The following is a 26,191-nucleotide window of genomic DNA, read 5'->3' on the forward strand; positions in this document are numbered from 1 at the left end:
CCAAAAAGGAGAGAGCCTCCTGAGGGCAGAGGCCATGTCTTAGGCATCTACACCCATAGCTCCAAGTAGAGTAGCTTGCATATAGTAGCTGCTTAATAAACACTCGGTAAATGAATTCTTGTCTGGTTGGCTGGCTCGGGGAGGCATTATGGGTGTGAGAGCTTATTAAGGCCTCTGAAGCTCTGTTTACTGTTTTATCTGGTCCAACTTCCTCAGTCTACTCTTCTGTGTTTTCCCACTTTCACTTTCCGTCAAAAAATGTTCCCAATATTGCTGCTCTCTAGGTGGACAGCAAATAGTGGGGAAGGTGACATTAGCAACTACAGGCTGGGTCTCTCCCTCCCTTCTCCTTGGGGTTCCCACTGTCCAACAGGGTCTCTAGGATTCCACTGAGCCCCCAACCCAGTCATCGGGGTGTCAATAACTTTTCCTTTTGGTCTTTCTTACTTGATCTCATCCTAGCAGGCAGATGTGTCACCACTGGAAGCCTGGTGTTAGCAATTGTGCGTGTGCGCGCATACACACACACCTTTCTCTATCTCTGGCTCTCCGCCCCTGGGCCTGGCCCATCTTTACAAGACCCAGGCTCTTCCTCTCTGGTGATGCTGAGTGTGGCCTCTGATGCAAGAGAGCTAGGCACTTTGCATGTCTGGCCTCCCTTGGGAGTTTGGGGGAAGATCCACGCAGGAGGCAGGACCTTCCAGAGAGACACGAAACCAGAAGCCTGACCTCATGATGCCACAGCGTCTGGCAAGGAGGGTACCAGCTATGCTGGCCTGGCCCCAGCCCAGTTCTCTCTTCTAGAATCCACACCTTCCCTGGCTCCCCTCCAGGCTGACAAGATCTGCCCCAATTGGGGAAGGATAAGCATAGTCTGTGAATAGGGAACGGCAAGGGAGGGAGGGTGGTCTCTCCCACAGCACCTCGCTCAAATCATTCCCTGGCTCTGTGCCTCAGTTTCCCCCTTGAGAAGTTCTGCACATAATTCTAGGATTAGGAAGCTGCTCGGCACTCCGAAGTTCTGTAAGCAAACTGGGGAAGAAATCCAGTCACGTTGTGTTCCCTTGCAGCCAGGAGCCGCCTGCCCCACCCCACCCCACCCCAGGAGGCCTTGCTAGTTGGTGACACTGGGCCAGCAAGACAGGGTCCTGCAGGATGAAAGCTCGGCAAAGCCAGAGAGGGAATAATAATGATAATCATCAGCTGCGGCGTCTTAACCATCCTGGAATGCAAGGCCCCACGCCCTGTGTACCTCACACCCCAAGACACTCCAAGGGCTCCTCTCCCTTCATTTTATTGCTGTGATCCCACACTCAGCCATTCCCAGCCCAACCCAGTTAGGTTCCCAAAGACTTCAGTTCAGTCACCGGCTCGTCCACCACCCAGATTCTATGAGAAGATTCAGCTCAACAAGGCCCAAGCCAGCAGCAGACAGGACACCCAGGGACTTGGAGACTCAGGCTCCAGGCTTTCCCAGAGAAGCAGGTTGCCCGCCCCTAGCCTGGAGCGCTTTCCCACAGACCCAGCTCTGTCTGATCAGTGTGAGATCTGGGAGCTTTACCTGTGTCAATACAAATCTGAATTAAGGTCCTGGCTGGGCAACAACCTAATTTGTCAGAGGACACTGAGCAAGTTTTGTTTTGTTTTTAACTTCTTTGGATTTGCTGCCTCACCTGCTCCAAAACCTTCCAAGGCTCCCCATCACTCACTGAAGATAAACTCTGGACCTTGTAGTCCAGCATGTGGATTTTAAAGTGTTCCTAATCCATTTTATGACCAACCCCACTCTTCTTCACTTTCTAGATGCCCGCCGAAAGTATCTTCCCACTGAGGGTCATATAGATCCCATGCTTTTCCATTCTAGGGCTTCAGTCCTTCTTTGGGAATGTCATTTCCATCTCCACCTGGCCAGACCCTCGCAGCTTCTAAGGACCAGGCCAGATGTCATTGCCTCCATGACCATGCCTGACCCTTGCCCTACCTTGGAACGTGGGCTTCTCTTTGTCTCCTCTCAGCCCCCTGTGCCCACTCCACGCAGTGGTTATGTGCATCTTTGCCCACTGGATCATCAGCAAGCTGAGGTGTCATTTATCTTCATATCCCCATAGTGCCTAGTATGACACCTTGCATGCAGGGCAGGTGCTCAATGAATAAGTGTTGGAAATAAATTGCGGCTAATAGTCATTCCCTAACTTACTACCGTCTTTACATAAATGTACTTTGAAAAAGTAAAAATAATTAATTTAATGTGAAAATGTTATGTGTGTATGTTCTCCCCACTTCCTCTGCAGCGGATGAAGGGAGTGAAGTCTCTGGCGAAGGCATTAGCTCCATGGCGTTGGCTCCTGGGCTGACAGATGGAATGTTCGCCTCAATCAGTCGCTGGTCCTGTTCAGTCTTGGGTTCTGTCTAGCAGGAGGTGAGCTCTGTCCTCCTCAGAGAATGACAATTCCATTCTTTGGGGCCTTCAATTTGCCAAAGCCCCAGCAATCTCTATGCCCCACAGGACTCAGATATCGGAAGGCCCCTGGGTTCCCGGGATGTAAGAGCTGAATGGTTGGATGTGTTTAGAAACCTCTCACCTGGTTCCTTATGAGAACCCCTTGGAGCAGCGTTCACCACTGTTGCCTATTAGTGCTTTTAATGATAGTAACAATAACTTCAGCAACGCCTTGTATTTACTTAATGCCTTTCTCCAGGGAGCTCAACTAGTCATTCCCTCACCCCAGAAAGAAGAGAAGAACCACGGCGATGAAAGAGAAGTGAGCCATCGAGGCCATGCTCTACAATACAAGCATCCTTTGTTCTAAGAGGCAAATGAAATACATAGTATTTCAGATGTGTAGAACTGATAAAGTAGGAAACCAGTTCCTTCCCTGGGACCCGAAACCTATGACTGAAGAATTTTTGCCCAAATCAGATCCCATGTGAGATGACAACTCCCATACTGAGCAGTTACAACTCATCAGTAATAAACTGTGAGCATGAACCCTTTATATATATTTGATTATTTACAAATTGTGTACAGGTCCTATGTCATTAGTATCTCAAGCACAATATATACTTGGAGTGAGGTTCGTTTTTAACAATGGTAGAAGTGTAACTTCATATTTCAGATAGTCATTTTGATCATTACAAATTACAAAAAAAGGTTTGTGGCTGTCATCATGTCAGACCTGATCAGATTGTCAGTGTTTTAACCTTAGGATGGGGCTGACAAAGGGCTCATGTGAGAAGTGCCAGCTTTGACATTTTCTCGTGTGCTCGTTGCTTACTGAATGTGGGTGATCTATGGTCTGCAGTTTCTGTGCAGGAATGTTTTTGACTCATTTTGTCCATTTCGCGAAGGTGAATTTAGCTTAAGTTAGATGATACGATCTGTAACATTTAACCAGGCAATGTATATTGTGACACTTTGCCACTTTCCAGCCATGAACTAAAGAGCGAGGGAGCCCTGTCAGCTCTCTGGTACACTTCTGTGCTCCCCGCAGGAAACACCACATGGCACACATGGCTCCCGACTCAGTGTCCATCCATGTGTTAAAATAATCGTAAAGCTTCCTTGACTCATCTGACAGGAGTCTTTGTAACTCCACTTCATTTCTGTCACTGCACCTACTATTCCTATTATCTCCAGGCCCCCCTGGCCATCTCAGCTACCTCGAGCTCACTTCTAAAACCTTCTTTGTAAAGCTCACTTCTCCACCTTTCTTCCCTCTGTCCATTAAGGACACCACTAAACGCTCAGTTACCCAGACTAGAAACCACAGAATCGGTCTCCCCTGCTCCCTTCTTGTCATCCTTCCAAATTAGTCCACTTTTTAAGGGTTCTCTCCTCCTCATCTCTGTCCCTGACCACTGCTAGGCCACCTAACCAGTTGGGCTCCCTGCCACCATTTTCTTCTCTTATTTCTCCTCCACATTTCTGCCAGAGAAATCTTTCAAATACACGAGTCTGATTTGGGTCTCTCTCTTTCTAGTCTGTCCACTTGCCTCACGCCTACAGGATAAAGTGTGAACTCTTGGCTGAGTGTTGCAAGGCCAGGCCCTGCTGACCTTTCCAAATTGGTCACTCTCAGCCAACCAGCCAGGAGCTCGAATACTATGTTTCCTCTTCTCGGTCTGCTGAATTATACTAATTAACCTCCAACACCAGCTCACTTGGTTCCTGCCTAACACTGAAGTCAGAGAAAGCCACTTACTCCATCTCTCTTCTCTGTGTCCTAGCACTTGGTACGAAACTCTCTGATATTACGCTAAAATGCGATTGTTCAGTTCTTTGTATCCTTCCTAAGATGTCAGTTCCTGGACACTTGGGCCTGTATCTTATTTTTCTTTATACCTTCCTTTCTCTGTGCCTTCTTAGCCTGGCGTGGTGGCAGGTTCTCTCTGAAGGGCTGTTACACTGACGTGTGGTGTTAGGAACTTCTTTCCTACCCATCACTTGCACTACCCCCTACTCCACCTCCAATAGCTAACACTTAAAAAGCAATTACTAGTTACCAGGTACTGGGTATATTAGTTCACTTAATCCTCACCACAATGCCATGAGGTCAGCACTACTGGTGTCTCCATTTTACAGAGGAGGAATCTGAAGCACAGAGAAGTTACGTGGTAGTCCAAGGTCATGCAGCTAGTAAGTGACAGTCAGGAGTCAAACTCAGCATCCTGGATTCAGAGCCCTGATCATAACCTCTGTGGTGTGGAGTCAGTGCCACCTCACTCAGGCTTCTCACTGTTCTCCCTCTCCTCCACGAGAGTGGCTGCTGTTCCTAAGATGAGCTGAACACCCTTCCACCCTGCCCAGGGCCGAGGGTCTGCCAGCTTATGTGGCTCTCCCCCCCACCAGAGAGAACGACAGGCATGGCAGGCTCCCCTCTGGTCACTCAAGCCCCACCGTTCTGGGGCAGGCCCTCTGCCTGCCTACTCCATTTCTGGGCCAGTGCTCATTGAGGGGATCTGAAATCTGGTCTCAGTGGGTCCAAGTCATTTCTCTGGGAGGGCCTGCCTGAACCACGCCCTTGACCCCATCCCCTTCCCAGCAGCCCCCTCAGGTGCCTAGAGGATATTCCTCACCGGTTCTACCTAATCAGCTTCCAGCCCTTAATAACATCTCATTCTCCTTCTCTGGTTTTTGTGTGTGTGTGTGTCTATTCTGCCTTGCCTCCCCACACTTCCTTCCTGTTCTTTATCTTTACAACAAGACTGAGTATTTTTAACCTGAGGTTTCCACTCACCTTTCACTGTCCCATTGAGACTGGGTGGGGCTGCTTGCATGTTGGGAGGGCTAGCAGCCTGTGGCCAGTCTTGGAGGCTACAGTTTCTGTCCTTCGCTACTGGGCCCAGCCTTGCCCTCATCATGACCCATCTCTATTAAGCTCTTCCTTCTCTGCTTCTGGAGTGAATACCCTTCTACAGCTGTGGGTTGAAGCTTTGGAAACTGCTCAGGCACCTGGGAGCCAAACTCCCCACCGGGGATGCTATGAAGACTGGATATGGAGTTAGGTGAAGATCAAGGAGCACTAGAACTTCACACGTCCCTGGAACAGCCACCAGGGTCATCTCTCAACCCACCTGTGTGACCCACGTTATTAATGCCCTTTGGGGTGTTAGGGGACTTGCAGAGCTGCTGTTTTCTGGTCTGTACTGTCTTCTCTCAGCTTTGGAGATGCAGCTCTGAGAGCTCTGCACTCTCTCCCCGCCCTCTAACCTTTCTGAAGGTCTCTCCTACCAGGCAGCTTTTGCTGCTCGTGTTCTACCTCAGCCCCTAGCCTGGCCCACCAGTGAGTCTCCACTCCCTTTACCTGCTGGTCTCCAACCACAAGGCTCACGCTTCTCTGGATCCCAGATGCTGATGAGAGAAGCTTTCTTTTGAAGCCCAAACAACTGCAAAAGAGAGATAACTGGGCTTTTGGAGTTTCAGAGCCATGATTGTTTTTAAGTTTGGTTTCTGTGCCCAGTTTTCTTAAAAAAGAGAACAGTGGCAACTAAACAAGTTGATATCAGAGTTTTATTTTGTTTTGTTTTGTTTTTTTACAAGCAACTGACAGTGACTCACTGTAGGCTGCTGGGCCCAAGGCTAATGTTCTCTAAAGTAATTGATAGTCCTAATGATTGCTCTAGGCATGGCAGTATCCTACTGCACGCTCTGAGTCACCACAAAGGATTAAATATACTCAGCATTGTTTTTATATTGACTATGTTTTTTAAAAAAAATTCTAATTCTTTAAAAACGGACACCCTCTGTATAATGTATACAGTAACTAACTGATTACCGATTGAAAAGCAGGGAGCTAATTTCCCATGGGACTTAGGGGACCTTCAGGACTTGTCGACTAGACAGAATATTTGTAGCTCTCGTCTTTGGCTTCTGCCCCAGTCATACCTCTGTTTCACACTTGGAACTGTCCCCACTGCTCTCACCCATTCAGCTGCCCCCTGGCCCCAAGTAGCGATGCCTTCTAGCCCCACCATGAGCTGTGGTTGCAACCTCTTCTGTCTCTTTTGTTCCCTGGCACCCCTTTTGGAAGTGGTCAGTCATTCAGTCCACAAACACGTGTAGTGTTTCCATGAGCAGAGAGCACCCTGCTGGGTGAGTACTGGGAAAAGGCAGAAGAAAATATCAGTGCTGCCTCCAGGGAGAAAACAGTCTCCCGCTACAAACACCTGGAGTCCTGCTTACTACAAATTTAGAACTCCATCTCAGAACCAAAGGGGTTAGGAGGTCCAAACAGGGTGGGATTTATCAGAGCAGGCTTCCCCAGAGAGATCTGAGCCTAACTTTGATTCTCAGGAAGGCTGTCCCAGCTGGGCAAATAGGTACAGGGCTGGGGAGCCTGTCCTGGTAGAGGGACCCAGAATTCCCCCACCACCTCTGCCAGGAAGCTGCCTTGTGAATCCTGGGCTGCCTCTTCTCCTCTGGGCTAACTGGGTGATAAGGACTGGGGACCTGCCCCAGCAAGCAGGAAGTGGATTGGCTTCCTGTTTGTTTGTGAATCTCAGAGCAGCACCATGAGGCGGTGAACACCACCAGCTAAGCAGAGCAACCCTGGCCTGAGCCAAGAGCTCCAGGGAGCCTGTCCACCAACCCAGCAAACAGCTGCGAGGTACAGGGACTCCATCCCAAGGCAGCCAGGCTCGGATGGCTAGCCTGGCAGCAGCCATGCCAGCTTGGCAGAGATAGAAGGTGGAGTCGCAACTTCCCCAAAGAAGTCAAAGACACACATTCACAGTAGGAAGCCTCTGGGCAGCTCTGGGGGCTCAAGCATTGCCATCCCCCACCCCAAAAGTTATTTCCTAAGCCCCTGGGCACAACTCTTTTGCCCTGTACAGAAATCTTGTGCAGAGATCACCAGGCCCTTTTAAAAATCGGGCAGCATGCATTGTGGTTTTGTTTGCAACGGCAAAATACATGAAAACCACCAAGTTGTAAAGAAGCCTACTGGTGACACAAAACACGATAGATCCATACCAGGGAAAAGGATGTAGCTATTAAAAAGAATGGGTTAGGTTTGTATGTGCTACTGTGGTGACATGTCCAAGATATTTCAATAAGTGTTAACAGCAAAGTGCAGAGCAGTGTGATACCTTTTGTGTCAATAATCAAAACAGCAGAGGACATGCTCATGGAGGCCTATATGTGCTACTGAATGCACAACTTTCTTCTGGAAGGAAATGTAAGCAATCTAACAGTGGCGATTTGGGAGGAGAGAAATTGTGGGAGAAAAAGAGTGGGAAGGGTTTCACCTCTCATTATTTATCTTTCTGTACTGTTTGCATTTTTTAATGATGCTTATATATTTTACAGAGTATTTCTGTGGGCAATGGCATTATGGTCTATTCTGTTCCATTCTTTACATGTCTCTATTATTTAAAAGAAAAAAGTATAGATCACTAAGTATTATTTTTAAGGCTATTTAAAGAATCAGGCAGTGTACATTTGCAAGATGAAACAGGGTCAAGCTAGGATCACAAATTCTCCAGGAAAATTGATGGCAAGAAGTGGGAAAAATGCTTTGCTTTAAGATCTGTACACATCAGTAACAGACAGCATAGCCAATTCTACACTCCACTTTATGGAGCCTAATGGCAAACATTTGAGCTGTCTCCAGCTTCCTTCTAACCACTCCTTCCCTTGTTCTTTCCCCATTTCATGGCCTTATCATTTAAGTCTTGACCTAAACCAAATAGTAAGGAACAAAAACTTGAAGGAAGAAGAAAAACACAGAAGAAAAACGCTTCAGTACATATGACCTGATCCCCTATCATATGGACTAAGTTGTATTAGTCTCTTTATAAAGGACTGTGTCTGATTCATCTCCTAGTCCCCCCTGGATCATCTAGCTCAGGACGACACACAGTAGGTGCCCAATAATTGTCGGATGAATGAATGGGCCAACTTGTGTGCGCAACAAGAATTCTTTTCAGGTCTGTTCATTCATGGAGAACATCCGCAAGATGGAAGGTCAAGCCTTCCCCAAGTGCTTGTCAGCCTCTTACATTTAATTTTGCTCCTCACGAGTGTTTAAGAAAATTAGAAGGAAACTTCTGGGCCCTCAGAAAGAGACTCTGGTGTCTCCTCTGTGTCTTATTAATTCATTAACAGCTGGGGGAGAGCTTCCAACTGACCTCGGGCTGCTAAAGGTGAGTATCCAGTCTCCCGGGAGCCTCCTGGTTTAAGGAAGAGTTAACAGTGATCTGGGTGGCGATCTCCCACCTGGCAAAGAGAGGGGTAGCACCAGTTTGGCCGGTGGTTAGGACGGGACACTTGGAGTATTTACAGCCACAGATGCCCAGGGGTTCTCTACCAGGAAGTCGCTCTCAGAGGGTCACCTCGACCTATTTACTTATCTCCAGAGCTGGCGCTGACGTCCTCCTAGTCCCTTCCCTGAGATCTTTTTTTGAACGCTTTGTGCTTGTCGTCATAGCCTGGCACCTGAAGCAGCATGCAGGTTGCTGCCATCTGGTGGAGAGGTGAGGTCACAGCCTTGTGGGGCTCGGTCTGAAACAAACTTGAGAGATGAAAGGAACCCTTGAGAACAGCGGATTTCAAAATTTTGCAGTCATGGAACTCTTCCTTTAAACAACAGACTGATAAACTCACCACGACTTTGGCTTTAGCGGGGGAAGGAGGGAGTCCTCGCTGGACTCGTTCAGCGCTCCTCCAAGCTCAAATGGCAAAGAGCTGATAGACGTATCCCCTCCTTGTAAGGATGGGGAAGCGGAGACCTAGACATAAAAAAGGACCTATGCAAATAGTGACATAACAAAGACTACAGCATAAATCGCCTGTACAAATACACGTCTGAGAATTTTCCAGCCAATCTGTACCCTCAACCTCAAATAAGGACCGAACCCAGCTTCCTGAATGACAGGTCAAGCTACCTATCCCAAGACATCCGGACTCCCAGGGAGGAATAGCTCGGAACTCAACTCCTTTTGCATCTTCTCATTTGAATCAAACCAGGTTCAGTGGCATGATAGTCCCTATGCCCCTTATCAATAGCTGGCATGGAATCGGCGCCCATTGCTATCTCAGGATTCCAAAGAAATTTCCTGGTCCCTGATACTGTGGAGACGAAGGCAGTTCCCCCACCCCCACTGCCTCAGAACACAACGGAGAGGGGAAGGAGAATATTTGGAGCATTTCCTATGTGCTGAGCCCTGTGCTAAGCATTTCACATCTGTCACCTCATTTATTCCTCAACAACACTGCAATGCGGATATTCATATCCTTAGTTTTTTGAGAATAAAAAAAAGTTTGAAGTATTTAAGTAATTTACCCAAGGTCTCCCAAGCTAATAAGTGGCAGAGGGCACGGTCAAACCCAAATCTTTCTAATTCTAGAACCTGTGTTCTTCCACTAAACTGAGTTGCCTTCTAGAGTGAGAAATCTGGGAAGTCTAACCCAGCTCGGAGTTTCACAGTGTCAGCAAGGATTGCTGGTGTGTCAGTGGTGTGGATGACCTTACAAAGGGGAAGACATCGTCTCAGCTTCCCACCTGTTATAGTCTAGCTGGGGATGGAAGTGTACGCAGGAAAGGAATGAAGACTATACATGTGCCCACCCACTTGCGAGTACAAAGGAAGGATTTATTTGCAGAACTAGGAGCCCCAGATCTAGAGCATCCAGAAGCTGAGAGATGGGATGGAAACAGCACAAGACAGAGAATCTGAAGACCAGGCTTCCACCCCTGGCTTTGCCTGCCGCATCCTGTGGGACGTTGGGCAAGTGTCCTCTCCCTCCTCACCCAAATGAAGGGGTTATTGCTGAGGATCTAGAAGCCTCCTGCTCAGTTCTGTCCTTTGTGACTTTAGTGGGGATGGAGTTAGACAGGAAAGGAGCACTGAAGGAAGTGAGTGTTGGACAGGATCTTGAGGAAGGGAGGTTTGCGGACACAGAAGAGGGAAATGGCATTCCACACTGAGAGGTTGGCACAGGTAAGTAAGGGAAAGAAGAAAGCAGTTGCTAGCCAGAGAGACGGCAAAGCTCATCTCTTCTCAAATGTTTGGTAGATTTGGTTTGGCATGATCCACAGTCAAGAGCATCAGTAGGTTCTTTTGGGGTCTCTGGTCATCTCCAAGATAGACATGGTATTAACCCAGAGGCCAAAGCTCCCAGAGGCCCCATTTCTGGGAGTCATCACTGCACTCGGCTCCCTTCCTTGGCGGTGGCTTCCCCTGGCTTTGGAAGGACAGTCCTGCAGCGAACCCTTCCTTGAGGGCAGAGGAGTGGATAAGAAGTGGTTTTGCCCCAGCCTGGAAATCCTCAGACCTTAGGGCATCATAGGGTTCTTCTTTTGTAATACTCACCTATTTGCTACCCCTATTCTTATCTTCTGCCCAGTTCAGAAACACGTACAAGCCATAGAGAACAGCAGCTGTTGTAAATATGTGTGCCAGGGCCCCAGTGTGACCTTGCTTTCCAGATCGCCAAAGCCTTGGACACAGTCAAGGACTCTGGTGACAACTACATTGTATCTGACTTAAAGTCCTCAGCCTCCCTTGCTGCCAGCGACTTCCAAATTCCAGGGTTCTTCCTCTTCTTCCCCAAGGTTATCGGCTCCTTTGAATGAGAGGTCAACAAACTTTTCCTGTAAAGATACAGACAGTAAATACTTTAGACTTTGCAGAACACATGGTGTCTGTTGTAACTATTCAACTCTGCCGCTATAATACAAAGGGGCATAGTTATATTCCCGTAAAACTTTACTTATGGAAACTGAAGTTTGAATTTCCTATAATTTTCATGTGTCATGAAATAGTATTCTTGTTTTGACTTTTTTCCCAACCATTCGAAAGTGTAAAAACCCTTCATTGTTAGCTCCTGAGCTATACAAACACAAGTGTTGGGCTGTACTTGGCCTGCAGGCCATATTTGCTAATCCCTGACCTAAGTGTTTGTAGCTTGTTCAGCCAAATTTAGATGGTCCAAGCCTTTCAGTGATCATGGCTTTTCCGGCGAATCCAGGTGGTTTGTCCTGCCCTCCAAGGATGACAACAGCTTTAAGCTCCTCCGGAGTAGCTGTGCCCTTTTAGCTTCACTCTCCCTTCTGAAGTAGCTTGATTGCTAGAAAGAACCTCCTCTCTAACCATCCAGGGCCCCATGCAAAGACATTCTCTTTGAACTATAAATGGGTTTCCCCAGGCCCAGTACGTTTCCATTCTCCCTCTCTTCCAGCTGTGTGCATGTGAGCCTTGCCAAAGTTTCCCAGCCGCTATCGGTGGGGGAACGCCTCATCTCAACTCTTTTGTTCAATTTTCAACCCCAGTGTTGCCAGAGTTCCAAAGCCAATGTCCTTTCTATAAAGGAAGAATTTATTTGCAAGGAAAGCTGGGAAGAGTTCAGCCAGAGGTAAATTCTTGGAGAAAAGGGATTTTAAGTTGGGCTTGGGACAGGGAGAGAGATAGGAATTGAAAAGGGGAGGAGTGGTATGGAAAACGGTATGGAGGTTCCTCAAAAAACTAAGAATTGATCTATCGTATAATCCAGCAATCCCTCTACTGGATATTTACCCCAAAGATTTGAAAACCCATATCTGAAAAAAATATTTGCACACCGATGTTCATAGCAGCACTATTCACAGTGGCCAGGACATGGAAGCAACCGAAGTGTCCTACGATAGCTGATTGGCTAAAGAAGCTGTGGTACATATATACAATGGAATATTATTCAACCATAAGAAGAGATGAAATACAGCCATTTGCGACAACCTGGATGGTCCTCAAGGTAATCATGCTAAGCACAATAAACCAGGTTGAAAAAGTTGAAAATCACATGATATCACTTATATGTGGGACATAAACCTAAAAGCAACAAATGAACGGGACAAACAGAGATTCAGGGACATGGACAGTGGACTAATGGTTATCAGAGAGTAGGGGGGAGGTAGGTGGGGTAAAGGGGGGTCAAATATAGGAGGGTAGAGGAAGGGCGAAGTGGGTAAAGGGGATCAAATATATGGTAGCCGAAGGAAGCTAGACTCTGGGTGGTAATCACACAATAGAATATGTAGATATCAAATTATAATGTACACCTGAAAACTATATAATTGTATTATATGTTACCCCAATAAACTTAAAAAAAAAAGAGAAAGGAGGGGTGCTGCAGACAGAGGAGAGGGTGAGCTGCGGGCAGGCGACAGCGAGGGGAGAGTCTGCGCACGGAAGCCTAGGCAGCGGAAGAGAGATGAGACTGGGGAATCGACCGGGGTGGGTACTTAGTGGGTGGGTTGGCCTGCTAGACCCTGAGAAGCCCCGTGCAGAGTAGCTTGAGGTAACTCAACAGAATGGTGTGGGAGAATTCAAAGACCTTAACTTTCAGCCCTCGTTTCTAATCTCAGTCGCGTACTCTGTTTCCTCATCTATTCATTTGACAAACATTCAGTTCTTCCCATTGGGCATGTTTGGCTTGGCAAAAAAGATTAGGGGTGGTTAAGGGGAAGAAGGAAAAAGAGAAAGGAACATTGAATGGTGTAAGTGTCCTGCCCTCCAGAAACGTAGAGTAGGAGAGAGAACGCAGACATAACTACAACCCAATGAGGAGAGTGCTAAATGCCTCACGGGAGTGTGGACTAGCAGTTCAGGCAAGGGACAGGTCATGGAGGCAGGGAGGAGGGACATCGGCAGAAGTTTTGTGGAAGAGAAAGATTTTGAGCTAGAAATCAAAGGATAGGGGACACCTGGACCTGTGAAATGTGGGGAGAGGGCCGTCCAGGATGAAGTGACACCGTAAGCAAAGGGGGTGAGGTAAGTATATGGGGGAGGGGTTATGCAGACAAGAGCAAGAAACTCAGTTTGGTGGGCTTTTCCCCCCACCGAAGTGGAGGTATTATTGTCGTTACTTTGGGGGCAATTTTTTGTCGTTGGGTCTGTCCCATACAAAGTAGGTCTGGTAGTATCCCTGCCACCTCCCCTCCTTCTCACCTGCTGCTTCCCCTTTCCAGTTGCATTTTCAAATGACACTCCCTACCCCATGGGAACCACTAGGTAGATTTGGGAAAGCAAGCAATAAAGTATAAAGTCGGACCAGAAAAGTAGAGTCCAGACCATGGAGAGCCCCAAATGCCAGGATAAGACACTTGCACTTTATTAAGCAAGCAAGGAGTGGCCACCGAAAATTTTTCAGGAGGGAGGAGATGAGATCTGCTTTAGATAAATGAAGTTTGGAGCAGTGTGCAGGATGCATGGAGGTCTAGGAAAGGCGGGGAAATCTGTTACCACCTCCTGCAACCTCTAACCCAGGTTATTTTCAATCAGGGTGGGCCGATTTAGCCACAATTACTGGTGGATGGCAAAGGTCGAGGGAGGTCCTAAATGCACAGTCCCCAGCTGATTGCTGGAATATCCTATTAGAATAGCATTTGCTAAATCAGGATTTGACTGATATTTCATTGTCTCTTCCTGTCTTTCAAATCAACCCACCTGGGGATGACCACGACATAACTCCTTCCCCATCGGTCCACATTGGCAGAATGTGTGCAAAACTAGGAAGGAAAAGGGCAACACTTTGAGGGTTTTTCTCTCCCCTCCCTGCCCAGGGCCCACTCCCTTCTTAGTAAGCAACCCCTCGGAGCCTGAACAAGGGAACTATTCAGGTTGACCAAAGGAGAGAGGAAGACCCTCCCTGTTCTGCCCCTTCCCTGGCCAAGACAGGACGTGGCTTTTGATCCACAGCCCAGAGAATCCCGAGCTGATAAAGGCCCATTGTGGTAGCTTCTGCAGAAACCCAGAGGCCATCAGGGGACTCTGGGACTAAGCAGCCAGTTAACAACCCTTGAACATTTGTGAAAAGAATTACTGCTGGGCGGAAGTCAAGGCAGAATGAGGCCCCCGGCTCCCACTGGCACCATCCATGGCAGGGAGGCTAACGGCAAAACCAGCAGGACCGTGGTCTGTCTGCCCCGAAAGGGCTGACCTGAGGCAGAAGGAACCCAGAAGCTGCAGAGGGCTCCCCTGCAGACACCCAGAGCCTGAAACCCAATCTCCTGCCAAATGCAAAAAACACAACTGCTCTTTTAAAACGGGCCTGGGGAAGAGAGGAACCTCCTGCCCCTGCCCCCAAGAAGAGTGTCCAAAGCCATAAATGGCAGGAAAGGAGGACGGCCGCAGAGTAGAAGCCGGTCTGGAACCTATTTAAAAATTATGCTTATTCTGCTCCAATCTTTAACACGTTTTCTGACTCTAGGCACCCCATCGTTTGCAGGCCTATTTTTGCAGCAAAAAAAAAAAAACAAAAAAAAAAAGTAGGAAGAGACATCCTGAGATAAGTGATGCTGGGGAGCTGGTAGGGAGATGGGCTCGTCAGGAGGCCAGTGGGAGCATCCAGCAGAATGAAACTTTTGTGAGGATCAGCTGAGGGTCAGGAGCCCAATGCACACTTAACCATGGGGGGATGGGAAGGAACTAGACTCCTGCTGAGAGGCCCTGGGAGGGGAGCAGGGTGCGGGGATGGGAGAACTCAGTCCTCAGGCCCACCCTACATGTGTGCATCCATTCCCACCTTTCCCAGCTGACAGCTGGCCCTATCACTCAGGAGAGGAAATGCAGAATCCAGGTCAGAGGACGCTCACCTTGGCAGGTGCTGGGCCCAGGGATTAAACTGAGAGCAGAGGTTAAAGCAGTCAACGTGAGCACTCAATGCACATCGTTTCCGTTTTGTGCCTAAAAGAATTTGAGGTGGGTGATTGGCATGGCTCATCTCTCAATTGCAGTTCTGCTTCCCGTCCCTACCATCCCCAGTGCATAACTTTGGCCCCCTCTCAAATGTCATTTCCATATCAAAGGAAAGCAGAATAAGCAGTATAAATCCACAGCAGAGCCCTCAAAGCCATCTGACATATATAAAAATCAAGCTAGAGCACACCGAGGGCTATCACATTCATGTATTTTATGTCAATCACTTCCCTCCTGTCAGGGGAGTGCTGCTGACACTTGGTGGGCAGGCCTACAACTCGTTTAGCAGTGGTACCAAAGCCATGGAGGGGAGTTAATGACCTTCCACTTACCCACACCTCGTAAGAACCCATCTCCTGACAAACCTCACCTGATAGCACTGAGATTCACTTCGGTTGGGGATGCAACTGGAACACAGAACAAAGGGTTTTCTGAAACTCATTTTCTGCTTTGCTAGAGATTCTATCCCAGCTGGCAATACAAACACGTGCACACAAAAACTGCTAGAACGTTCTGTCCTCATCCCATGGCTCCCACCACAAACAAACAAAAAAACAAAAAAACGAAAAAACAATCCCAGAAGACTGAGCTGGAAGGTTGGGTGTCATTTATTGACAGCAATTTACACACGTTTGTTTTCTTCCTGTGGTCTTTTCCTTCAAAGCACAGGCACAGAGCCCTCTAGAGGGGCAGTCTTGGAACAAAGGAGCCAGGAATGCAGGATGCACACTTCTTTGGCAGGCACATTCAGCCCCGGCAGGATGCAATCTTTCAAGTTGGAATTCCGGCGGGTATTTGAGAGACACCAAGGTGGGGGCTGGAGAGGAAGTCTTCCAGAGGACTCACATCTCAGTCCAGGCCTGCTCTCTCACTATCCAAGTCCATCCCAGTCGTAGGACCCTTGGGGGGCAGCAAATCAGGCCCACCCACCTTCACAGGGGCAGATTCCTCAACCCATGCCCAGTTTGCACACACCTGCTTCCGCTGGCCCCACAGTTAATCAGCCTTATGGTAAGAGACAGACCACTTCCTCTCTGACACTCCCCAGCACTCTCCTCAGCTGGGTCTGTGCCGGAACCACTGGAAAAAATAGAGGCCCGAGTTCTCGATTCGACTGTGTGCCATCTTCTTCAAATCTTGAGTAAATGATGGGTTGGAGGATATGCGTTTACTCAGGCTCACAACTGTGCTCCCCAGCCCATCACACATGTGCCCCTGCCTTTCTTCTGCCAATTGCCAGTGTTTAGGCTGGAGCTCCAGCAGGCCCTGAAGAGCCAAGCTGGTCTGCGTAGGCACTTGGCAATTTTGGGTAGGGAGGTGGATAAAAAAGTGGATGGAAATGAGAAGAATGAAACAGTTTCGTCTGATAGAGTAATAAGAGATCCGAAGTGATTTTACTTTTATTTCTTTCACTTTAAGCCAATCATGAAATTTCACAGTGATTCTGGGGGGGCGGAGGGGTGGGGTGGGCAGAAGGAAGGCGGTGTTAAGAATCCTCGGGGCTGTGGCCCAGATGGCCCGAGGAGGTGCAGGCAGGGCAGGCCTCACTGCGGCAGCTGAAGGAGCACCGACTGCCCGGCTGGCAGGTAGGTGATGTTCCGAGAGCGTGAGAGCTGGTATGCGATGTCTTCCGCGGCTTCCAGCTTGCGCAGCTCAATCAGGCCATCGCCCGCAGTGGCAAGCGAGTTGGCGATCAGCTCGGCGGCCTTGGAATCGCCCTCAGCAGAGATGATAGCTGCCTTCTTTTGCTGCTCGGCCTAAGAGAGCAGAGGAGGAGAGAGACCAAGATCACACCTCAGGGTCTTGGAGGGCAGGCTACAGCCTCGAAGGCCCAGGTTAGGCACCTATACTGGTTCCTGAAGGAATTCCTGGAATTTGCCTCCCCCTCTGGATGGGGTCAACACTGGCCACCTGATCCTCCTGTCCTGTACCGCCCACTTCTCATCACTGTAGGGACACACTTCTGTTGCCTGCATCAACGGCTGTCTTATTTCAAAGTCTTCATTAATATTCACAGCAACCTAGTCTGGCCGCCCTACTCTGAGCCAGGAGGAGCCCAGGCCAAGGAAAATGGAAGAGTAGGAAAGGTGGAATCATTCCCCAGGTTCATCTTTCCCCCAAGTCCCAAGTCCCAAGACTTTCACCAAAACCAGCGTAGCTAAGTAGGAAAAGCAGGCATGCGTGATACTCCCTAGAGGAACCTACCAGCTCAAGTGGTTCCTGACTAGGAACTCAGGCACCCAGAATGAGATCTCTTAGGCCATCTCCTAGGCTTTCCCTTAAAAAAAAAACCTCTATCTATAATGCATGACCTTCGGAGGCATGTGAGGAGTACAGTACCACGCTTCTCTGAAATTAACACACAATTTTGAAGCAGCTAAACGGCTAGGCTCTGTGACTATTCTCTCGATAAATGTTTATTGAGCACCTAGGATCCCCAGGCACACTCTTAAACATGTCAGAGTTTTAGGTAGACACAAAGTAAAAAAAAGTCTCTGTTCAGAGTTTGCATTCTCTAAAGTTAAATGCTGGCCACCCATATATCCCTCTTTTCCTTGATTTTAAGGACTCAGTGGTCTTCGATTAGAATACCAACTCACGAGAATTAGCGGTGAGAAGGGGACAGCAAGAAATAAATACACCTCTGCAGAGACCAGGAAGACCAGGCTGCTATGCAAATACATTGTGTCCCATCACTCTCTGACACATCTGGATGGATTTAAGCACTCGGAAAAAAATCAACTGACAGCAGAGCATCTGGCGCAACGTCTGATCCTTTTGGCTGTCGGCTTGCACTGTGTAACTACGGTTAAAAATGACTTCTCAGTGAAACTGAAAATATTACAGGAAAAAACATTTTTATTCGTAGGAGTGTTTCTGATCTTAGGGAAGTGGAAAAAAAATGACCCTTCAGTGATTTAGGAACGTTTACTTCACATATCCCTGACTGGACCCCAAAGGCTCTGGAACCAATTGCAGGAGTACAGTCCCTGCAATCCCCTTCCAATGATCCCGGAAGGAGAGATGACAGATGATGAATTTCCAGGCCACCCAGCAAACGAGGAGGCTGAGCACAAGAGAAAGGGGAGAGAGGCTCCTCCATCTGGTTGAACGCTCACCTTTTCCACCACAAATCTGGCCCTCTCCGCTTCCTGCTGGGCCACCTGTTTGGCTTCTACCGCTTCTGTGAACTCCTTCCCGAAAGTCAGATGCGTCTAAGGGGAGACAGTGAGTGTGATGAGGCAGTGTAATTGCTTAGACAGCGTGGCTGTGAGGCCCCCGTGGCCACTGGAAGGAAGGGGCCAGGAATGGCTCTAGCAGCTGGAGGCATCGTGAGGCCAGAACACCCTTTCACCTCCATATCCATGTCCAAACAGTTTATGCCCCAGAATCCTCAGCTGCCCAAACTGCTCCTGTACATCATTCTACCACTCTCAGTGTGACGATCACAAGTAAAAGACGGCCCACAGGCACCGAAGGTATCTATTCAACTGACCACCTCCCTAGGGGAGGAGACCTGTGGGTTCTAGGACCCCACCACAGACTAGTACTCTTCCAAGGTCCTGTGATGGTCTGTTTGACGCCTCCAGGGAGGCCGGATGGAAAACTGAGCCCCTGAGAGTGAAGGAGGCAGCTGGTTCTCAGGAATTCAAGAGCCTGATGCTCTGTGCTTATAGATTAACCAGTCCACTTCTTTCTCACAGCACCTCCAACACAAAACAGGAAGAGGAAGACAGAACGTGGAACGCAAATCATGGTATTCCCTACGAGTGAGTGCTTCTGGTAAAGGGTTTAAAAGAGAAGGCAGGTAAAGCTATTGCTTCGGGAGAGGGTTTAAAATTCTGATTATCCACAGACCTTCCTTAATAACATAAATAACAGACTTGGCTGAACTGACTGTCTCTAATGATGATAGAAACAATGGGAAAAGATCTCGGAACTCCTAATGCCTAGTCTAGAATGATTTACTTATTTATCCAACTGTTTACTAAAAAGGAAGACATACAAGGGAAGAATAGCGTTGGTTTTGTTATTAAATTCTATTTGTTTCATCCTCTCCTCTACTCTCCCAAACTCTGCTTTTTTGTTGTTTAATATAAGTAGCTCAAAATTTGATACTGAAGAGTATCATGGTCCCACTGCCTTCCAGAATTCTTAACACTTCTGACTCTTAAACTGCACTGTTCCACTTTGCCTGTTCCACTTTTGGAGTCTTGTTCAAAGTTTGGGGAAGAAAATAATCCTGAGAGATGAAAAATGAAATGTGCAATTAAGGAATAAAATTTCTTTCTAAAAGGGCCAGCTGAGGGCAGCAAATTCTCCACAAAATCTAATTTTCTTCTCACACCTCTTAGATATGGTTTCTTGTGGTCAGCCCACATTTCCCCAGAACGGACTATGTGGTTAAAGTCTAGCAAAATGCCAAGCTTCTCCTTAGGTTTTTACTTAGCATTTTCTCACAGCCAAGGTGTTCAGGTTAAACTAAGTGGGAGAGCCTGAGGAATCGCTTGTCAGAGGAGCCAAATGGCTGCAGCCTGGCATCTTGCCAGTAGAGGGAGCCCACAAGCCCTTCAACTGCCAGCAATTGGTGCAAGGTGGAGCTGAGGCCTGAGGGCTAGCACCTGGTGTTGTAGCGTGACTGTTTAAACAGCTGCACAGATGCTGAGGGGGAAACGGTGCCTTTCCCTAGCGATGCACAGGAGACAGGAACAGGAAACACTCTACCTCACCACTCCAACAAATCGCTCCAAATGTTTTTTTCCCAGAAATCTAGAAACATGACCCTGCCCCTTGCCTCCTCAATCTGAAATGCTATCCCACCTGTATTGCTTTCTGCCTGAGTTATGGCATTCAATATCATATAAATACACAGATATGCAGTCTCAGGAGGACAGCTTATGCCTCAGAGGTGTCCCTTGCCCCCCATACCAGGCTTTGGGGAACAGAACCATTCACTTACACTCTATCACCTTTCACTGGGGTTCTCAGAGCTCACCTCACTGAGCTTTGGACTCTAAGTGTTAGGAAACTCCCAGGGGTCAGGTTGGGAGGTCTGCACTAGGGAGAAAGACTATCCGAGTGGTTCTCTGGTCTCATCGGGCAGCTTCTTCCTGTGTCAAACAAGGTTAACAAGACATCACTTCCTGAGATCTCAGGAACACTCATGGTTTGGGGAACGAGGAAAAAAAACTCACGGTTAGGTTACCCAAGAGGGTAGGGCCACAAGTCAAAAGAAAAATGTGTGTGACAGAGGTGAAATAAAAGAAACTTGTCTGAAAACAAACCCAATCACGAAGTTTCCACGCTTTCAAGTCTCACATCTAGGAAAGTGGAAGGCAGAAACTAAGAGTGTCTAGCTAGAAATGGAACCAGGCACCTCAACAAGCACTGAAGCCCCTCCCTGCAGGCTCCCCAAGGATCTTACCAAGGACACATCATCCAGAATGAGCCCGAAGGTTGCAGCCCTCTCCGTAAGGTCGTCGCTCACCTGTCTGGAGACCAGCTCTCTCTGGGTGATGAGTTCTCCAGCATCAAAGCGAGCCTTTGGTTCCAAGGGAGGGCAGAGGAGCCGGTCAGGATAATGAGGAAGCAGAAAGGAAACCGAGAACCTACCAGCTACATCCAATCCGCCCACTGCCAAGCTCTCCCTGCCGCCTAGTGTTCTCTTGGCCGTGCTCTCGGCTTGTGGCTGAGGCCCTGTCCACTCACCACCACAGACTTGAGGATCTCTGTAGTGATGGAGGGCAGCACTCGCTCATCATAGTCCTCTCCAATGCTGGTGTAGATGCGGGGAAGCTGGCTAGCAACAGGCCGGAAAAGGATGCGCAGGGTGATGTTGACATTCTGTAAATCTTAGGGAAGACAAATGCTGGAGTTAAAAATAAAAATCACAATGGCCTTCCATATGACCTCTCCTACCCCAAATTTGCTATAAATTATAAGTAAAGTTGCTGATTATAGGACCCTAGAGGGCAAGGAGCACAAGTGCATGGTTTCCTTGGTCGGGAACCCAGAAGAGGATCCGTTAGGAACTTAAAGGTTTCCAGTGACGATGGCTTTTCGGTATGTCCTGAATGCCCTCTGATATAAGCAATTAAGATTATAAGTCTAGTAGGTACTATGGGATATTTGGAACACTGAATATTTTAAGAAAACAGCTAGGTCAATGCCAAGAATTCTAGGGTGAGGCCTTTCCAAGGCTTGGTGAATATGGCCCAAGTCAGGAGCATGCTTTAGAGAAGTTTCCCTGGCTTCAGCAGAAATAGTCCACTTTGGACTGGACGAGCAGTCAAAAGGCCTGGGCTGCAGTCCCACTCTGCTGTTTACTAATTATGTGACCTCCCTCACTAAGCCTTAGTGAATCTCAGCTTAGTTCCTTGTCTGTAAGAATGGAGATGATTTCATCTGCCTTCCAGGCACATTGCGGGAAACTGATGAAGAAAACAAATATAAAAGCACTCTGTCAAAGCGCAACAGATGTAAGGGGCTATCAGAATCATCTAGAGCCCACTTTTCATTACTCAGCCGGTCAAAGGACCCAGGAAGGGAAATCCAACTTCTCCTGACAATTCAGGCCTGCTCAGAGCTAAAGTAATGTCACAGCTTCCTGTAGTCATCAAAAAATGAACCAACTACTGAGACAGAGTCCTGAACCAGGCACCAAGAAACCTGGGAAATGTATACACACAAGTCCCTGATCTCTGGAAGTCTCTATCGACAGTTTTGAAGATAAGAACATAATGTATCCTTAGAATAACTGCCAAACAGTAGAGAAAGAAATCCCAAAGAAATGGGAAGTTTAGATTTTATGTTTCTCAGAGGACATCCCACCTTTGATTTCCTCTTTTGTAGTAGGCAAGCTAGATCCTTTACCAGAGGTTCCTTCCTCTCTCTGGCCAGAAGATACAAGACAGATTATGCAATACCAATTTGCCCTTCTCCCGCCTCTGCCTGACACACTGCTCACTCTACAGTTCCAGCTTAGACGTTAGTTCCTTGCAGGTGCCTGCCCAGCCGCCCGTGGAGCTAGCTGCTCTCCTCTCTGCTCCCCAGACACTCCGTACGAGCTTGGCTCTAACACACTCCACCAGACCTGTTTGTTCACAAGTCTCTCTCTCTAGCTAGACTGAGCTCCTAAAGGCCCCTGCTTTCGTCATCTTTGAACTATCCCACCCTCCGACCCAGCACAGTCACAGTGCTGAGGAATAGCACTGAAGGCATCAAGTGTTATCGAGATGATAAACCAACGTCCATGTGACCCTCTCCTCTTGCTGTGGAAATGTCACTTCTGAGCCGGCATCTGCTATTCCATTTACTGCCTGTGCACCTCTGTGTGTAGGATGGTGGGGCAAACAGTGATAGCAATTCATTTTAGGTTCCAACTGACAATCTATTGGGGTGTCGGACACCAGGGGTCTGCTCTCAGGGATGTGGGCCTCAGCCTGTGAGATAATGATGGGAGGTCAGCGCTGCTGGAAAGAGAGGTCTTAGAAAGCAAGGCAAAGGGTAAGTCAGCTGTGAGGGCAAACAGAATAGCTAGAGATCGCTTTATATAGTCACTCTGGGGAACAAGAACCAACGGAAAGGGTCAACTGAGAGAGCAAAGGCACTTAGATTTCTTTAATTGGATCACTAGGTAACTCTTGAAATAGATCTGTGTGTATTTCTCTAAATTTGTGCAGTTGTGTGTGTACCTGAAGTGTGTATTTTTTCCTCTGGATCCACATAAAACTCTCCAGAGAAAATACACTAGGAAGTCTTAGGTGAAGTTCAACCTCTTCTGGATCCCATAGTACCCCTTCCACCCTCTCTACCTAACCCACAGGCAAGACTCACCTTTGCTACCAGTGATTACTGGCACATTACGTGGTCGAGAGCGGCAGTCAAAGATAATTGGTTTCTGTACCCAAGGGATGAGAAAGTGAGTCCCTTCCCCTACCACGATGTCCTGCACTCCACGGAACCGATCAAAGATGACAGCTCTGTGCCCAGCGTCCACTAGGAATGAAAGATGACAGGTCAGAAAAATTCCCTCACCCTTTACCCAAAAGAATCATGCCTTTTGAAAGATTCTTGGTGCTTTCTGTCCATTTATTAAGTCTCCCCTCTCCTGCTCTGTCTTCCTGTATTTCTGGTCTCTCGAGGCTTCTAAATAGCTACAAAACTAAGCAACCACTTCCCATCCCCATGTGTCTTCCCAAGGACTTTGGTAATAGGATCTATTCCTCAGCATCCTTTCTCCTTGAAACAATTGACTGCTGGTTTTCTGATTAACCACCCCATCCCCAAGCTCCCACCAACACATTTCCAGAAATCATCTCCCAAAACTTCTTTCTAAAACTCCCCAAGGTCTTCACTGTTACCACAGTCCAACCTAATTCCAATGTAACCCAGTGTTCCCAGAAGTAGCACCCCCACTATGGAAATCCTAAAACTTGGAAGGCCATACTCTTTCTTTCTAATAGCTTGCTTCTCCAAGGTTTCAAAGGGTTACAGAGTTGTCTTGTTGATTCCGAGAGAAACTGATGATAGTGATTACTGTCTAGTTGTGCGGGGGTAGCCAAAAAGATCAGAGTATAAAGCTGTGCCACATAAGCCAAGCAGGCTCTTCAGATCATCTGCTTTCTGTGTCTGCCTTTCTGGACATTAGCGTTGGTTCAAATATCTTCACTCTGAAATGAATCCTCCTCTTGCTGGACATCACACACGACGTGAGTCAATCCACTGCTGCTTTCCAACAGTGAAAGTTAGAGAATATCGCAGTTGGATGGGGGCTTAAAGATAAACTAGTTCAATCCCATTGCTTGACCAGTGAGGAATCTGTGACTTGCTCAAAATCAGACGGCAGAATAGAAGAAAAGCCAGCTTAAACCCCTGCCACAGTGTTAAAAGCTATGCGATGCATCTCGAAGATATTTTCTCTGCAACAAACCAACTGCAGCAGAGCAAAAGCTCCTGCTCAGGACAAGGTTACTACAGTTCTAAAGCCTTGCTGAGTTATTCCACATGCAAGCAGAAGAGACAAATGAGATTTCCACTTCAGCTAGCCGGTGAGGCCCTGACACTCTGCTGCAGCATTTGGGTGGTGCAGCATCACTTCAAAGTAACAAGAGCAGCTGGCAACATCCAACCAGCAACCAGGTTGGTAGGCTCTTTGTGAATAAAGGCTCTGAGAGAACCTATGGCTAAAAGAACAGAGGCTCTGATGACAATGCAACCATATACTGTGGAATGGCAGTAGGTGAGTCCTCTTGGTCACAAACACATTCGCAGACAGCATCACTACCATCAGGAGTGTCCTATGGGCTGTGTAGACCAATAGAAATCCTCCAGCACAAGGCAATGACCCACCACCCTTCAGTGCCTCACCATTATACAAGGCAGAGTTCACCACGCCTCCGGCAACAGCTAAGGCCAGACCGAACTTGCCAATGGACTCAAACACTTTAGCAGCCATGTCTCCTTCTGCTGGACCCACTCACACCTAAGAGGGTAAAAACAAAACAAAACAATTTGATCCCCAAATCCTCAAAGAAAGCCCTCTCTGTTGCAGAATATTCACTTCTCAAGCTAGCTATTTATTTCCCCATTTCTGAGATCTCTAAACCATTCACTAAAAGACACCTAATAAATAACACTCTACAGCCTGGAAAATTGTAGTATCAATTCCTCTGCTTTTTTTTTTTCTTTTTCTACTACTTAAGAAAAGGGGGCTGGAGCACTTCTTCAATAATGGGAATGACGCATGGGCTTAATACCCATAGGGAACTTAGTACCACACTAAACCACCCTCCTATTTTCTGGACAAGCAGGCCCCAACGACAAAGGCTGTGTGGCTGGTTCTGCGCAATTCTGGTTTGGAATAATAACCCAAAGAATGTGCTACATGGTGATTCCCACAGCAAAATAATAATAATAGCTAACCTTTATATCAGACAGTCTTCTACTGGCAATTTAATCCTCACACCAACCTCTATGAAGTAGATTATTACGGATGAGGAAACTGAGGCACACAGAGGGGTTACATGAGCTGTCCAAGCAAGATCACAGTTATTAAGTGGCAGAACCAGGATTAGAACTTGGAGGTCTAATTCTAAAAGACACAGCTTAATTCCTCATCATATTGCTTCTCAACATCAGGTATTAAGAATGACCTGTTATTATGGAAACAAGAGCTAGATGACATTTTGGGACCAAAATAACAAAGAACAATTGGGAGGGTAGGGCTGAGGCGGGATGGGCGGGAGCACAGTTGATCCAACCAGAATCCACTCCAGCACTTTTGAATACCCCGCCCCACGGTCTCCGTGCACTTCAATCTCAAATCCTCCCTCCTTTCTTCCCAGACTTCAATTCCTGAGACTACCTTGCCCTCTCTTTCTGCATTTAAACATTCCTATCCCAGGGCCAGGACGCCCAGCCTTTATTACTCAGTCTTTCCATTTCTAATAGCTTCTGCATTATTTCTCACCCTGCCCCCATACATACCTCCCTTACTCTACGCAACTCCTGGCTCGTCTTGGGCTCACCCCTTTACCCCATTCCCACAAGGCGGACCCACGCATGCACGACGCTAGCCCAAACTACGAATGGGAATGCAGAAAGGGACTGCAGAGTTGCCCAGACGCGGACCATAGCCATTCCCCTACCTTCTCACCTGCCTCCACTCTGACCTCCACATGAATTCTCCAGCCACACATACTGCGCATGCGCTCAACAGCTCCTCCTCTTCCCCGCCTTCCTTCCAAGATCCGCGCCTCCTATTGGTAGAGACGAGCGCTGTGCATTCTGGGAAGTGTGGCTCGACGCTTTGCCCTGGTTCCTTGGCTCTTCGCAGGTGAACTACAATTCCCGAAGAGCCGTGCAGCCGCTAGCTCAAGCTGAAAAACCTTTTCTCTTTGGTGGTAAAAGCCTAGAGGTTGCCGCAACGCCTTTTGGGGGCTGTAGTGCCTTGGGGATAAATGCACGTGCCTGTCCTGAACCGATTCTAGAGCATCCGTGAAGGTGGGCCCTAGGG

The 26,191-nt window shown here is 47.9% G+C and overlaps 1 protein-coding gene and 1 long non-coding RNA gene across 5 annotated transcripts in view; one reads left to right on the forward strand and one right to left on the reverse strand.

The window, feature by feature from the left end:
• Nucleotides 1-15,764: 15,764 nt before the first annotated feature.
• PHB (prohibitin) lies at nt 15,765-25,921 on the reverse strand. Of its 4 annotated transcripts, none has more exons than XM_025041742.1 (8): nt 25,824-25,883; nt 25,099-25,204; nt 24,544-24,658; nt 23,011-23,172; nt 20,884-21,026; nt 20,600-20,716; nt 18,294-18,389; nt 15,765-16,931 (listed from the first exon to the last, which is right to left on the reverse strand). In XM_025041742.1, the coding sequence occupies exons 3-8, from the start codon at nt 24,629-24,631 to the stop codon at nt 16,719-16,721; spliced, it is 819 nt and encodes a 272-aa protein (XP_024897510.1). In that variant the 5' UTR covers nt 24,632-24,658; nt 25,099-25,204; nt 25,824-25,883; the 3' UTR covers nt 15,765-16,718. The 4 variants fall into 4 exon arrangements, with proteins under 4 accessions (XP_024897510.1, XP_024897511.1, XP_006924839.1 ...); XM_025041743.1 differs by having other exon boundaries at nt 25,832-25,850; XM_006924777.3 differs by lacking the exon at nt 25,099-25,204 and having other exon boundaries at nt 25,832-25,921.
• Nucleotides 25,922-26,111: 190 nt separating this feature from the next.
• Nucleotides 26,112-26,191, forward strand: part of LOC112473189 — a 13,414-nt gene continuing 13,334 nt past the window's right edge. The window contains exon 1 of the long non-coding RNA XR_003043949.1: nt 26,112-26,178. This is a non-coding gene — a long non-coding RNA (uncharacterized LOC112473189). The remainder of the gene's footprint in view (nt 26,179-26,191) is intronic.

Source organism: Pteropus alecto, unplaced genomic scaffold (assembly GCF_000325575.1).
Source record: "Pteropus alecto unplaced genomic scaffold, ASM32557v1 scaffold98, whole genome shotgun sequence".
Classification (NCBI taxonomy): Eukaryota; Metazoa; Chordata; class Mammalia; order Chiroptera; family Pteropodidae; genus Pteropus; species Pteropus alecto.